The 15,367-nt window shown below is 36.4% G+C and overlaps 1 protein-coding gene across 4 annotated transcripts in view; it reads left to right on the top strand.

Annotated features, from left to right (window-relative positions):
• The window catches only part of PLEKHH2 (pleckstrin homology, MyTH4 and FERM domain containing H2), a 106,856-nt gene that overhangs the window by 65,454 nt on the left and 26,035 nt on the right, over nucleotides 1-15,367 (top strand). For all 4 annotated transcript variants that reach the window (XM_027555137.1, XM_027555134.1, XM_027555135.1 and 1 more), the window contains 6 exons: nucleotides 2,652-2,760; nucleotides 3,667-3,779; nucleotides 8,153-8,332; nucleotides 10,187-10,284; nucleotides 12,235-12,412; nucleotides 13,308-13,463. In XM_027555137.1, the coding sequence (XP_027410938.1) occupies nucleotides 2,652-2,760; nucleotides 3,667-3,779; nucleotides 8,153-8,332; nucleotides 10,187-10,284; nucleotides 12,235-12,412; nucleotides 13,308-13,463 (834 nt within the window). The remainder of the gene's footprint in view (nucleotides 1-2,651; nucleotides 2,761-3,666; nucleotides 3,780-8,152; nucleotides 8,333-10,186; nucleotides 10,285-12,234; nucleotides 12,413-13,307; nucleotides 13,464-15,367) is intronic.

A 15,367-nucleotide genomic window follows, 5' to 3' on the forward strand; every position in this document is an offset into this window, starting at 1 on the left:
CCGTCACCATAATCTGTGCCATAAACCTATCCATCACTTTTCCTCTTGACCTCTTTTTTAATTATTATTTTTGTGTGTGTGATAACAACTATTTAACATAAGATCTACCCTCTTAGCAAGTTTTAAGTATGTAATACAGTATTGTTAACCATAAACCATGATGCTGAACAATAGATCTCTAGGACTTACTCATTTTGTACAACTATAACTTTGTACCCTTTGATGAATATCACTCTGTTTCCCCTTCCCTCTAACCCTTGGCAACCACCATGGCACTCTCCACTCCTGTGAGTTTGATGATTTTAGATCCATCATATAAGTGGTATTATATGATAATTGTCTTTCTGTGTCTGGCTTGTTTCACTTAGCATAATGTCCTCCAGATTCTTCTGTGTTGTCACAAATGGCAGGATTTCCTCCTTTTTAGGGCTCCATTACATTCCATTGTATGTGTATACCATATTCTCTTTACCCATTCATCCATTGATGGACACAGGTTGCTTCCATGTCTTAGCTACTGTAAATAATGCTGTGATGATCATGGGGGTGCGTATATCTTTCTGAGTTACTGTTTTATATAAATTTATATTGCAAAGCTTCCTTCAGATAAATATCCAGATGTAGAATTGCTGAATCATATAATAGATCTACTTTTAAATTTTGAGAAACCTCCATACTGTTTTTCCATAGTGGCTGCACCAATTTACATTCCCACCAGCAGTATACAGGGCTCCCTTTTCTCTCTATCCTCACCAACGTTTGTTATTTCTTGGCTTTTTTCTTTTTTTTGTAAGATGATAATTCATTGTGATTTTCAGTTGCATTTCCCTGATGATCAGTGATGTTGAGCTCCTTTTTGTGTACCTGTTGGCCGTCTATATGTCTTCTTTGAACAAATGATCCTCTTCCCATTTTTTAATTGGATTGTTTGTCTTTTTGCCATTGAGTTGTATGTGCTTTTTGTATATTTTCAATATTAACCCCTTATAAGAAATATGATTTGCAAATATTTTCTCCCATTCAGTAAGTTAATTTTTCATTTTATTGATGATTTCCTTTGTTGTGCAGAAGTTTACTAATTTGATATAATTCTGCATAGCTATTTTTGCTTTTGTTGCTTGTCCTTTTGATGTCATAAGAAAGACTAATCTTATGTCCAGAAGTTTTTTCTCAGTGTTTTCTTCCAGGTGTTTTATGATTTCAGGTCTAGTATTTTTTATTCCTTTTGGAGTTGATATTGTGTGTTGTGTGAGATCAGGGTCCAATTTCTTTGTTTTGCATATGGATACCCAGTTTTCCCAGTACCATTAATTGAAGAGACTATCCTTTGCCCACTGTATTCTGGCAACCTTATCAAAAATCTGTTGACCATATATGCATGAATTTATTTCTAGACTCTATTCTGTCCCATTAGCCTAATAGGACAGTCATTAGGCCCATTAATGAACTTACTGTCTGTTTTTATTGCAGCACCATACTATTTTTATTATTGTAGCTTGGTTATATATTTTGAATTAGGAAGTATGATCTCCTCAGCTTTGTTCTTCTTGCTCAAAATTGATTTGGCTATTTGGGATTTGTTGTGGTTTCAGATGAATTTTAAGATTGTTTTTCTGTTTCTGTTTTTTAGAATTGGGATTTTGATCGAGATTACTTTGAACCTTTATTGGTTGCTTTCAGTAGCATGGACATTTTTAATATTAATTCTTCCAGCCCATGACTGGATGTCTTTCCATTTACTTGTGTCAACTTTAGTTTCTTTCATTAGTATTTTATTGTTTTTGTTGTATGAAGCTTTTGCCTTCTTGGTTAAGTTTATTTCTAAGTATTTTATTCTTTTTTTTTATTTTGGCTATTATTTTGGGATTGTTTTCTTAATTTTCTTTTCAGACAATTCATTGTTAGTGTATATGAACACAATTAATTTTTGTATATTGATTTTGTGTCCTGCAACTTTGCTGAATTTATTAGTTCTAACAGTGTTTTTATGGAGTCTTTAGGATTTTCAACAAGTAAGATAGTGTCATCTGCAGAGATAATTTTACTTCTGCCTTTTCAATTTGGATGCCTTTTATTTCTTTTTCTTGCTCTATTGCTGTGGCTAGGGCTTCCAGCAGTATGGTAAATAAAAGTGGCAAGAGTGAGCATCCTTGCCTTGTTACAGATCTTACAGGACAGGCTTTCAGTTTTTCATCATTGAGTATGATACTAGCTATTAATTTTTCTTAGATGACCTTTATTGTGTTGAGGTATGTTCCTTCTGGGTTTTGTTTCCTTCTTTAAATTTTCTGGACTTCTTAAGTATTTTTTATGTGTTATTTGTATGTATGAGGAATCAGATTTTAAATTTGATAGAATTTGTTGTATTCCTTAAAAGACTGTTAGTTATATTTATTCTAGCCTCTTAATGTCATATTACTTTCTTAGTTTTCTTATGCTTTTCTAAGAAAATAATAAAAATGTGAACAATGGGAGAAAGGCACTATGAGCACAATTCAAATGAGCCTAAGTGGCTTTTAGTTTTATCTAAAAATTAAGAGTTCTTTTTTCCAGTGTCAAAGTTTTCTACTGTCTATTCAAGTTGTTTTTTCCTTAAGTCATCAAAAACTGTATCTTGGTAACATCTCTATTAATATGTTTTAATTTTTAAGGACACTTGGCTTTATCACCTGACTGTCGCAGCTGGAAGTAACAATGTGAATGTTGGATCTGAATTTGAACAACTTGTTTGCAAGTTGCTAAATATCGAAGGGGAACCTTGTAAGTTTATAATGTATAAGTCTTTATAGTTTATGAAATGGGCCCTAACCCCCTTTGCCTAGTAGAGTTTTCCTTTTGTGGATTCCTATTCTGGCTTTGCTTGTCATGGGCTAGGATTCTCACTGTGGTTCTTCAGCTACAGGGGCACCATCATTCATCAACATGCCATATCCTGTCTCACCTCTCTGCCTTTGCTCACGTTACTCCCTCTGCCTGGACTGCCCTCCCTCCTTCACATTCCCCACGAACCTAATGAAATCCTATCTACTTTAGGAGGTCCCCCATCCAGCCCACCCCAACGCAGCAAATGGCTCATGAAAGGTGCCTAATAAATATTAAAATTATGTCCCCATGCACTTTACCATTTAACCCTTTCATAGCATTTGTTGCTTTGCACTGAATTTTTTTTTTAAATGGCTGAAGTTTCCCCATTGATAGTCTAGATTCTAAACTCTGCTCACATTTTATTTGTGATCTGGCATAGGAATTCAATAAATGTTGATTTTAGGAATGACTTCAAGTTCTTCTTTATCTTTCTATCTTCTCCTGCTCTAGTTTCTTCTCTGCAACTTGCCCCCAGCTCCCTTTCATGTACAGTCATCTCCCTACCTAGGTCACCAATCTTTAGCACATTTAAGCAACATAACCAATGTCCTGATAGACTTGTTCTGGCCTAGAATATTTGTACCAACCTCGTCTAACTTTAATTTATCCTAAAGAGAAATATGAGAATCCCCAATGGCCTAGAAACTGAAATAAAATAATGTTATCAGAGGTTTTTCATGACTTTTATGACTTAAATTGTGAGCCAGGCCTGAATGAGCTAATTTCTAAAGGGCTAATTTAATGTGAGGCCCAAGTAAGTAATTCTTTCTGTTTCTTATTTACATTTCATTTTGTACTTAGCCTCTCAGATATGGAGACACCCTACTTTGTGTCACAGCAAAGAAGGAATCATTTCCCCTCTGACGACACTACCTTCAGAAGCTTTACAGACAGAAGCAATTAAATTATTTAAGGTAAAATTTTATGTGGCATTATCAACAAACTTGAAGTTAACTTTTGCCGGGGCTTCCCAAATGGTGCTAGTGGTAAAGAAGCTGCCTGCCAATGCAGGAGATGCAAGAGACACGGGTTCGATCCCTGGGTTGGGAAGAACCCCTGAAGAAGGGCATGGCAGCCCACTCCAGTATTCTTGCCTGGAGAATCCCATGGACAGAGGAGCCTGGCGGGCTACAGTCCGTGGGGTCGCAAAGAGTCAGACATGACTGAAGTGACTTAGCACAGCACATATATCATTAAGCATTTTAATAGGAAAAAATAAAAATATAGGTTATACAAGAAAATTCAAAATATGACAATGACAAAGAAAATATACTGAAATAAAGTTAGACGAATTTATTATGCTTTCTGTGTGAGGATTTGAAATTTCTATGATAAACTATAGTTTGGACCATGTGAAAGACTTAATATCAGAGTCATTTTCTCTTCAGCTTCTCAGATGGAGAGATTTCTGACATCACCATACCTCACTATTGGGAGAGGAGTCAACACTCTTCCTCTTCTCCAATGCTAATATGCTCAAATTCTTATTACTCAACCTCTATTAAGTCCCTGATCACTTGAAACTTGCCAGTTATATCATTCTTTACCCCTGCCTCACTGTCCCCTGAAGAAGGGCATGGCAGCCCACTCCAGTATTCTTGCCTGGAGAATCCCATGGACAGTGGAGCCTGATAGGCTACAGTCCATGGGGTCACAAAGAATCCGACATGACTGAGTGACTAAAACTTTCACTTTCGTAACATTTTCACTTTCATTTTCCATTATCTCTGTTATCAGTCACCTTCTGGTAACTCCTCAAATTTCCTTAAGGATTTTGGCTCCTAACTCACATTCTTTCTCTCTGCCTTAAACTTTGCCATTACACTAAATGACTTTGCTATCACTTTGCTCACCAATGCCATGGCCTTAAGATTCCTGACCTTCTCAATGTCAGTAAGCTTGCTGTCTACCCTGCTTTACCTTTCCATTCTCCATGTCCGTACCTTGACCCCAACATGCCTCATAAGTACACCACTTCTAAAATCTTAAATCCTAATATATCTGTCTTTAACCATAATCTCTTAGCCCATGAGCTCTCTTACTTTCTTACTCTTCCATTTCTCATCCTCACTAAGACCTTTTTTTGAGCAATTTATTTTCTTTGAGATCAAGAAAGAGCACTATAGTTCCTTGGGATCTATGGTCCCATGCGTTCTTCAGCCAAACTCATACCCTCACTGCTGTGGTCTTGCCTGCTTCTGTATTAATTGCATGTGTCATGCTAGAGAGCATCAAATATCTGTGGGGACTGGAGCCTGTGTAACTCTATGGTCTTCACTCCTCAGGGCCAACTGTCTCTCTTTGCTTGTCTTTGGTCACATCCCCTCAAACTCCCTACTCAGTAATGCTCCTCAGAACAAATTTAACTTCATTGGAAAAATTAGAGGGCATCAGAAACGATCACCTCGAATCTCTCATCCCAAGAGACATTGTTTCATCTGTTTCTTCCTCCATTACTTCAGTCTCAGAATATAATGTATCTTCTATGGATTCTTGTCTTGACTCTGTGCTGGCACCTTGGTACTTCATTTTCCCTTAGTCTCTTAGAGGCTTCAGTTTTTATCTCTTCTTTCTCTTTTTCTTGCCTATATTCCTCCCATCTCAAAAAATTATTTGTTTACTAGATAATACTAGGGAATTGTTAGTTTGGGAAGTGGATGATGTTGACATGATGCTTGTGTGGAAAAATCTTTGTCAGCTGAAGAGCCCTACTGAAGTATTAGTAAAATAACATGATATACATTAAAATACTACAGACAAAAGTGAGTACAGAGATTGAATGAAACAAGTATGGCAAAATGCTTGTGACAGCTGTTGACACTAGGTAATGGGTACATTATACTATCCTCTCTACTTTTGTTCATGTTTTAAAAATACCACCATGGAGTGTTTTTAAAAATCCACCTATAGAATACACAAATACCCAAAGTAAGACGGACTTTATACAAATATATTTGAAAATCTGGATGAAGTGATCAACTATATAACAAAATATAAATGGCCAAAACCAATTACACAGGTGAATAAAAATTTAAACAGGGGAATTTACCAAACTTTGTAAATGTAGATAATCTCAGTGCTGTTCAAGGTGTCCCAAAGTATAGGAAAGAAAGAAATTTTGTAAAATTGTTTTCTTTTACTTTGTTTTGGGTAAAGCTCAAAGCTTATGTACATATCAAAATATGTAGGAGTAAAGAGAATGTTATAAAGTATAAGATGCTCACCGTCCAGCTCCACAGTTGTCAACCTATGACCAGTTCTGTTTTATTCTTCCTATCCCTATTGCTCCCCAAGACTAGGTTATTTTGAAGCAATTCTCAGTCATCATGTCACTAGATTCTCTTTGTGAAGTAAGTATTATTTTTATACCAAACCCCAGAAAATATTATAGAAAACAGAGCATTTCATACAAAAACTAATCAAATATTAGTCAACAGACTCCAACATCATGTTAAAGGAATACTAATCCTCGGACATATGTATGCTTATCACTGATCCCTGTTGATGTATGGCAGAAATCAACACAATATTGTAAAGCAATTATCCTTCAATTAAAAATAACTTTAAAAAAAGAATGCTAATCATGACTAAGAGAGATTTATTCCTGACCGTACTAATAATTGGCTTCCCAGGTGGGTCAGTGGTAAAGAATTCGCCTGCCAAGCAGGAGACACGGGTTTGATCCCTGGGTCGGTAAGATCCCCTGAAGAAGGAAATGGCAACCCTACTCCAGTATTCTTGCCTGGGAAATCCCATGGAGAAAGGAGCCTGGCAGGCTACAGTCTATGGGATCACAAAAGAGTTGGACATGACCTAGAGACCAAGCAACAACAACAACATACTAATAATTAATATTCAATTTAAATGATCTAAACATTCCAACTACAAGGTAGAGGTGGTCAGAGTGTATAAAAAAGCAAGATCCAACTATATCCTGTCACAAGCAGTACTATTTTTGTTTCCTGACATTTCTTATAAGAAAAAAAGACTAAGATTTTTAAATAGCCCTCACAAAAGATTTCACTCCCAGCACTTCATTTTACTCTCAGATTTCAATGTCACTAATAAGCCCAATGTATTTAATTCATTGAAACAAATAGACATGTAAAACACCATAACTGAAGTTATTTGATACATTTGTAACAGTAATTTGGGGTTGTTAAATTAGCATGCGTATATTTTTTAGAATTCATAGAACATTTTATGAGTATTGAAGCTGCTTCCCATGCCTTTAGGCAATCCATCCCAAACTTCCTCAAGCAAGAGTTCTCTAGTCAAGATCAAAATGAAATTTCACAGTTTTATTACAGTGAACTATTAAAATGAAGAATGATAAGTATTAATATCCTACTTTGGAAAATGTTTAGGAAAGATTATGCTATAACCTTTTCCTAGTAACCTACTCTAAAATTTAATCTCTTTGGAGGAAAAACAGTATGTATTTACATTAACTTTAAGTTATTTAGGCTACTATTTGCCAAAATACTTTCCTCAGTAAACTAGTTCTTAAAGATGCCAATTGATATTACTAGAAAAAAATAAAAATGAGAAGAGATTGAACTCTGTTCTGTGTAGAGAGTATAAACATAAACAAGAAAATATCTTGTCTTTATGAAGTTTGTATTCCAGTAGACTCTAGGGGCTATTAATGTTCCATATGCCCTTAAAAAGAATGCATATTCTGCTCAGAGGTGGACTATTCTACAAATTAGGTCAGGTTGATTGATAGTATTGTTTAGGTTTTTTAAATCCATACTAATTTTTCTACCTGCTTGTTCTCTCAGATGTTGACAGGGGGTATTGCAGTCTCTCACTTTAATTGTGAATTTTGTCTATTTCTCTTTACAGTCCTATAACTTGTTGCATCATGTATTTTGAAGCTATATTATTAAAACATTTAGAATTGTTACCCCTTCTAGATGAGCTGACCCCTTTATCATTGTAAAATGATGCTCTTTATCTCTGGCAGAATTCCTTGCCCGGAAATCTACTTTGTCTGATATTAATGTCACCACTCCCGATTTCTTTTGATTAATGTTATCACAATATATCTTTTCCATCCTTTTAAACAAAAACTTTTGCTAGTAAGAGAATCAATATAATTCATTCAGGATGGGGAGCACATGTATACCTGTGATGGATTCATTTTGATATTTGGCAAAACTAATACAATTATTTAAAGTTTAAAAATAAAATAAAATTAAAAAAAAAATTTAAAAAAAATTCATGCAGAATAAATCTTATCCTTTCTCACCCCGAGTATATCTGTTTTTTTCATTTAATTCAGACCTGCCAACTTTTTATAAATGCGGCAGTCGACTCTCCCGCAATTGATTACCACATATCTCTAGCCCAGAGTGCTTTGCAAATTTGTCTGACACATCCCGAGCTACAGAATGAAATTTGCTGTCAGCTCATTAAACAGACAAGATGGAGACAGCCACAGAATCAGCCAGGACCACTGCAGGTATGTGTTGAAACATAAACACGCAATTTTGAATGATGTTGTTTTCCTGATTGTAAGTATAATACATATTCAATATAGACATTTGGAAAATACAAAAAGTATGAAATGGAAAAACAACTATTACTATTTCGATGCATATCCTTTCAGTTTATATAATCTATAAATGTATATATGTGTATATTTATACACTCACAGTTTTTCACATTACTAACATTACAGTGTGCATATACTTTTTAAAAACTATAAATTTCCCCTATAGCCTTCAGCAGTCTTCAAAACATTAATACTAGTTGCATTAATATCAACTGCTACATGTTTAGGTTTTTCCAATTACCTTTCCTATAATAAATACCACTACAATAGACATCTTTGAACCTAAATTTTGTGTGCAAGTCCAGTGAATTTCATTGTGTCCACTTCTGGAATTTTCCATATCTTCAACAATATTCAGTGTAATTCTTCTGTTAATTTCTTTTCAGGTAAAAAGTAGTACTTCACTATTGATTTTGTATACATTTCCTTAATTATTACAGTCAGATTTATTTTCAGGAGGGTTTTAGTCACATGTGTTTACTCTTCAATGAATGGTTCTTTTAATCTTTGCTTACTGACTCCCTGTCAGTCACAGGATAAAATAGAAATTTCTTACCCTAGACTCTCAGAAGTGGATCTAGGTTTTGTGGGACTTGAAACTTGTGCAATGAATACTAAGAAAAAGAATACAAAATTTATTACTTTTACAAATTTTAAAAGAACAAATGAGCATGTAATATGACTATGGCAGCTCATAGGGCCTGCCCCAGGGATTTGAAGGGGACCTGTGCTTGAGTGGGGTTCTGAAACTTAAGCTTCATGTCTATCAGGGGCCCTTCATAATCTGGCTCCAGTGGCCTCCTCTTTCTCCACTTCATTTTATACATCCTGTCTCCAGTGTACAGTGAATGAATAAACTCTCCTCATTCTTTGAACAACCCTGCCTTTGCATTATCCTTCACCTGGCAATCCAGATCCCTCTGCATTCTTCCTACCTGTGGACTTCATAGTCCAGCCCAAGCAACATCCCTCCCATAGATTCTTTCCTGACTCCTGCATCAGTAATCATTCCATCCATTGGTTATACTTAAAAAAGCATTATTACAGTGTATTAGTGATGCTGTATTATAGATTACTGTTTAAATATATATATATGTATGTAATGTCTTCTCCTAGATCATAAATTCTTAAAGGGCAGGGCCTTTCCCCCTTCTCCTTTTTTGTATGACATTAAAAAAAAATATTGAAGTTATACTTACTTAATTAAAAAAATTAAGATACAAAATAGAATACAGACCAGAGCAAGAGAATAATAAAAGTCATATATAACTCTATTACCTAGAGATACCTCTGTTAATATTTTTGTGCTTGCCCCTTGTTTAGCTATGTATGTATATATGTATGGGTAGATAGGTTTTGCTTTTTGTGTAAATTATTTTTTTACTACTTTTCAATTTGCCCTTTCTTAGTGCCATTACTTATTCAGTGAAGGAGTTAACACATAAATGAACAAAAGGGAACAATTTCCCTAACCTTCTTGTACAATATGAAAAAGGATTACCATATAATATCCTCTGATACCCCAGTTGTAGATAACTGAATACATAACTAGATGGATTATGGTTCTGACCCCATATGAAGCTTTTATGCTTTTATGTATTACAATGCTCTAAGGAGATGATGTCTATGTGGAAAAAAGCAAAAACATTTTGGGATCAAGAAAGACTATTATCATCCCTTCGCTCTCTCAGTCACACTCCCCCTGACTTAGATCTCTGATGACCACATGGTGTCTGACCTGTGATGCTTCTCTTTGTCCAGGGCTGGCAACTCTTGGCGCTCTGTGTTGGGCTCTTCCTTCCCCATCATCCTTTCCTGTGGCTCCTCAGGCTCCACCTAAAGAGAAATGCAGATTCCAGGTATGCAGAGTTCTAGCCAACTGCACCATTTATGTGGCCTCTATGTCTGCAATAAGTCATAGGTATTTAGTAACCTGCCAGGTACATTTGTGGAAGAATGTGTGAAACAAATGTTGATACAGGAAGCCTTTGGTTATCATTTATGCAGAGCTAGAAAGATATTTCCTTTGTTACGTTAAATCTCTTATGGAAGGTTGCACTAAAAGCTTGAAAAGCTGACAAAGAATATTTTAAGTTAAAAGTCTATGTACATTTCAAGTATGAATGTCTTATCCTTAGTGGGTGTTCATCCAATAAAAGCAATTATTTTGTTTCCTTATTTTTTCTATTACTATTTTCTTCACATTTAATTCTTTTATGTAGAAGACTTCTCTGATAGTTTTCCCACCTTTTATAATTGCATGTATTTGAATTGCCTCAGAATTTATACTCCTTTGAAAAAGACTTTTACAATTCACTGTTAGAATGGCTTTCTTACAGTGGGGCCTAGGGTGCCCAGCCAAGGGTGATTGGGATCATTTTGTCCAAGAGGTTCATATTAGGTTGTTTAAATAGACTCTGGGACTCAAACAAACGATGAAACAAAAAAACAGCTTGGAAGCAGTAGGAAAATATCTTCCAGCTCATAATATATTTTTGAAGACTCTGTCATCAAGGTCATGTGATTACAATGGTAGTCACTGAGAACCACCCACCCCCTACAAAGGTGAGATTTTAAAGCCCACCTAAAAGGCACTTGAATGCACATATATTTAGGTACATTATCAATCTGGTTTTATAAGTGAAATGAAAATCATATGTAGCAAATAAGGACAAATAAGATCTCTATCCAGCTTTTACCGGATTTAGTTACCCCAGTGGTTTTGTTTAAGGCTTAACATTTTTAAAGAAGTACATGTTTTATAAAGAAGGAATATTTATTTATTTATTTGGCTGAGCCAGGTCTTAGCTGTGGCATGTAGGATCTAGTCCCCTGACCACATCAAACCAGTACCCCATGCATTGGGAACGCAGATCTTAGCCACTGGACCACCAGGGAAGTCCCAAGGAAAATGCATTTTTATTTTTGTTTGAAGATATTTTCTTATCTTGCTCAGCAGAAATGGCATTAACCTCTGTGTTCGTCAAAAGAGAACTCTCTTCATCATGCACTTCATAAGTTACCCTGTTCTAGTCTTTATACGGAGAAGGCAATGGCAACCCACTCCAGTACTCTTGCCTGGAAAATCCCATGGATGGAGGGGCCTGGTGGGCTGCAGTCCATGGGGTCGCTAGGAGTCGGACACGACTGAGCGACTTCACTTTCACTTTTCACTTTTCACTTTCATGCATTGGAGAAGGAAATGGAAACCCACTCCAGTGTTCTTGCCTGGAGAATCCCAGGGATGGGGGAGCCTGGTGGGCTGCAATCTATGGGGTCGCACAGAGTCGGACACGACTGAAGCGACTTAGCAGCAGCAGCAGCAGCAGCAGTCTTTATACAGTTATTTTCTTTATATTTGTTAATATAATCACTATATGTTGACCATGTAATGTCTGGTGATTTTAAATTTATTTTGTGATTATAATAATAATACAGTAATGATGAAGATTGCTTTGTGGGAAGTCTGGTTTAGTCGGTGGTGAAAGTAAAGACACTAGAATTTTAGAAAAGTGACAGCAGTTAATATTATCACTCCATGATTATAATATTATACTAATATATATCAACATTATATAATATTAATTTTATATTTTATATTATTGTGATTATGATAATTAACATTGTCTAATATTAATGTATATTAATATAGCAGTTAATATTACCATTCAATAATGATAATATAATATTATGCTGTCAACATTAGCATGATACATTGTAATAATGTACACCAAGGGAAGTTTCCTTAATGGTTTCATATATCTTAATTAAATTTATTCTTAGGTTTTATCTTAAGTTTTGTATTATAGGACAGAATTTGGAAAATATGCCATTTACTGCCAGAGATGTGTAGAAAGAACACAACAGAATGGAGATCGAGAAGCAAGACCCTCAAGAATGGAGATTCTTTCCACCCTTCTTCGAAACCCATATCATCATTCCTTGCCCTTCAGTATCCCTGTGCACTTCATGAATGGAATATATCAGGTAGATTAGACTTTCTACCCAGTGAGCACGTGCTTAGCCCAGAATCCTGTGTATGACCTCTGTGGTGCTGAGAGGTGGGCCTGTCACCCTACTTCTGTCAGCAGCTGGCAATTATAAACATGCAAATATATTAGATTTCCTGTCAGCACAGTTGAGTTTTGAAACAGTTTTGCTAAAAAAGGATGCATGCTAAAAAATCCATATTGAATGAAATAAGGGAGGATTTTCATTACCATTATAATTCTGATGGAGAAAAGCAAAAGTACTTCAGTTGAGGGCTTCCCCCAGCAGTGTACCGGCTAGGTGAGAAAATGATTACTGACATGGGGTGTGTACAGGCTTAGTCCCTTTAAAGTCTCCACATCTTAGGAATTCTCCAGAAAAACTGTCCAGGCCCTTCCAACTCACATCTAGGTGATTGCCTATTAACTGAAGCAAACATTCCAAAGCTGGCAATTAGTCTTTGTAGCTCTAAGCCTTTTATCATGGAATTTAGATACTTAACTGCATATTAAAGAAACAAAAATTGAATGCTTAAAAGTGTTCATATGTTTAAGTGTATTTCTCTTTTGTTTTTTTCCCTTTGTTTGAAGATTACATACTGTTCTGTAGTTCATAATGGGCCAGCATAATATCTCTGCAAGAAGTTTATAGCTGTCAAATGATCTTTCTATTTTGAATTCATGTCTGTTGGCTAAAGCCAGGAATTCTTATGTCAGGCTAATGACTAAGATGACATTAATTTTCTCCAATGGAACTTTGAAAAAAAGTTAAAGCACCTAGATAAATATATGTTATCATTAATCATGCATCAGGTGTGCCCTGTTTCCCCCCTGAAATCTAGGTTTGAAATGTGTGTACCTTTTAAGAGAAGGACTATGTTGTTTCTGTTTAGGTAGTTGGATTTGATGCATCCACCACAGTGGAAGAGTTTTTGAATACTTTGAACCAAGATACAGGGATGAGGAAGCCAGCACAGTCTGGATTTGCATTGTTCACAGATGATCCTTCCGGCCGGGATTTAGAGCATTGTCTTCAAGGAAACATCAAGGTAAAACCAACTCCTTTTAAGGAGGCAGACCCAGCAAACAGCAAAGAAGTTATTCTGCTATTTGCAAAAAGTTTTAGTTCAAGAATTTTCCAAAAATATAAGCAATCTAATCTTCATGATAAAAAAATATTGTTGGACTTTGTTGAAGCCAAGGAATTCTGAATAAAATCTGTACACACATACATTGTTGTTGTTTAGCTGCTAAGTCATGTCCGACTTTCTGTGACCCCATAGACTGTAGCCCACCAGGTTCTTCTGTCCATGGGATTTTCCAGGCAAGAATACTGGAGTGGGTTGCCATTTCCTACTTCAGGGGATATTCCCGACCCAGAGATCAAACCCATATCTCCCGGATTGGCAGGCAGATTTTTTTTACCACTGAGCCACCAGGGAAACCCCTCACACACATACATCGTACGTGTTAGAGAGAGGAAGAAGATTAATAATAGTAATAATACCCTAGATATTAAGGTAGAAAGAGTGGAGGTATGGAAACTCTAATAAAATGGTTTTCCATTATTTTCATTCACTCAGCAGTATCCATTTAACAGTATAGTGTGTCCCAGGGCTTCCTGGGTAGCACAGTGGTGAAGAATCTGCCTGTCAATGCAGGGAACACAAGAGATGCAGGTTTGATCTCTGGGTCAGGAAGATCCTCTGGAGTAATAAATGACAACCCACTCCAATATTCTTGCCTGGAAAATTCCACAGACAAAGGAGCCTGGCAGGCTACAGTCCATAGGGTTGCCAAAAGTGGACACGGCTGCACACTCACGCACACACGTTGTGTCCCAGGAGCTGGAGCAGACCCTTTGGGGAATATAAAGAAGGAACAGAAATATTCCCTGTGCATAGTGAACTTCTAATCTGCTTAGGGAAGAGTAGCTTTATACACTGATAACCTTAAAATTGAAAATGATAAATAGTTTAAGAATATGGTGAACATTCTACAGAGGAAAAGATTACATTCAGTGGAAATTAGGGAAGATCTCAGCTGGACTTTGACTGGTAGAAAATGTACCAGGCTTCCCTGGTGGCTCAGATGGTAAAGAAACTGCCTGCAATGTGGGAGACCCAGGTTCAGTCCCTGGGTCGGGGAGATCCCCTGGAGAAGGAAATGGCAACCCACTCCAGTATTCTTGCCTGGAGAATCCCATGGACTGAAGAGCCTGGCGGGCTTCAGTCCATTGGGTCGCAAGGAGTCAGACATGACTGAGCAACTAAGACACACAAGAAAATGCACCTGTGGAAATAAAGAAGCAATTCCAGACATAGGGAAGATCATGAGCAAAGACAGAGAATTGGAAGATTCTTTTTTTTTTTAATTTTATTTTTTTTAATTTTATTTTTAAACTTTACATAATTGTATTAGTTTTGCCAAATATCAAAATGAATCCATCACAGGTATACATGTGCTCCCCATCCTGAACCCTCCTCCCTCCTCCCTCCCCATACCATCCCTCTGGGTCGTCCCAGTGCACCAGCCCCAAGCATCCAGTATCGTGCATCGAACCTGGACTGGCATCTCGTTTCATATATGATATTTTACATGTTTCAATGCCATTCTCCCAAATCTTCCCACCCTCTCCCTCTCCCACAGAGTCCATAAGACTGTTCCATACATCAGTGTCTCTTTTGCTGTCTCGTACACAGGGTTATTGTTATCATCTTTCTAAATTCCATATATATGCGTTAGTATACTGTATTGGTGTTTTTCCTTCTGGCTTACTTCACTGTGTATAATAGGCTCCAGTTTCATCCACCTCATTAGAACTGATTCAAATGAATTCTTTTTAATGGCTAAGTAATACTCCATTGTGTATATGTACCATAGCTTTCTTATCCATTCATCTGCTGATGGACATCTAGGTTGCTTCCATGTCCTGGCTATTATAAACAGTGCT

Source organism: Bos indicus x Bos taurus, chromosome 11 (genome assembly GCF_003369695.1).
Source record: "Bos indicus x Bos taurus breed Angus x Brahman F1 hybrid chromosome 11, Bos_hybrid_MaternalHap_v2.0, whole genome shotgun sequence".
In the NCBI taxonomy this organism is placed as follows: domain Eukaryota; kingdom Metazoa; phylum Chordata; class Mammalia; order Artiodactyla; family Bovidae; genus Bos; species Bos indicus x Bos taurus.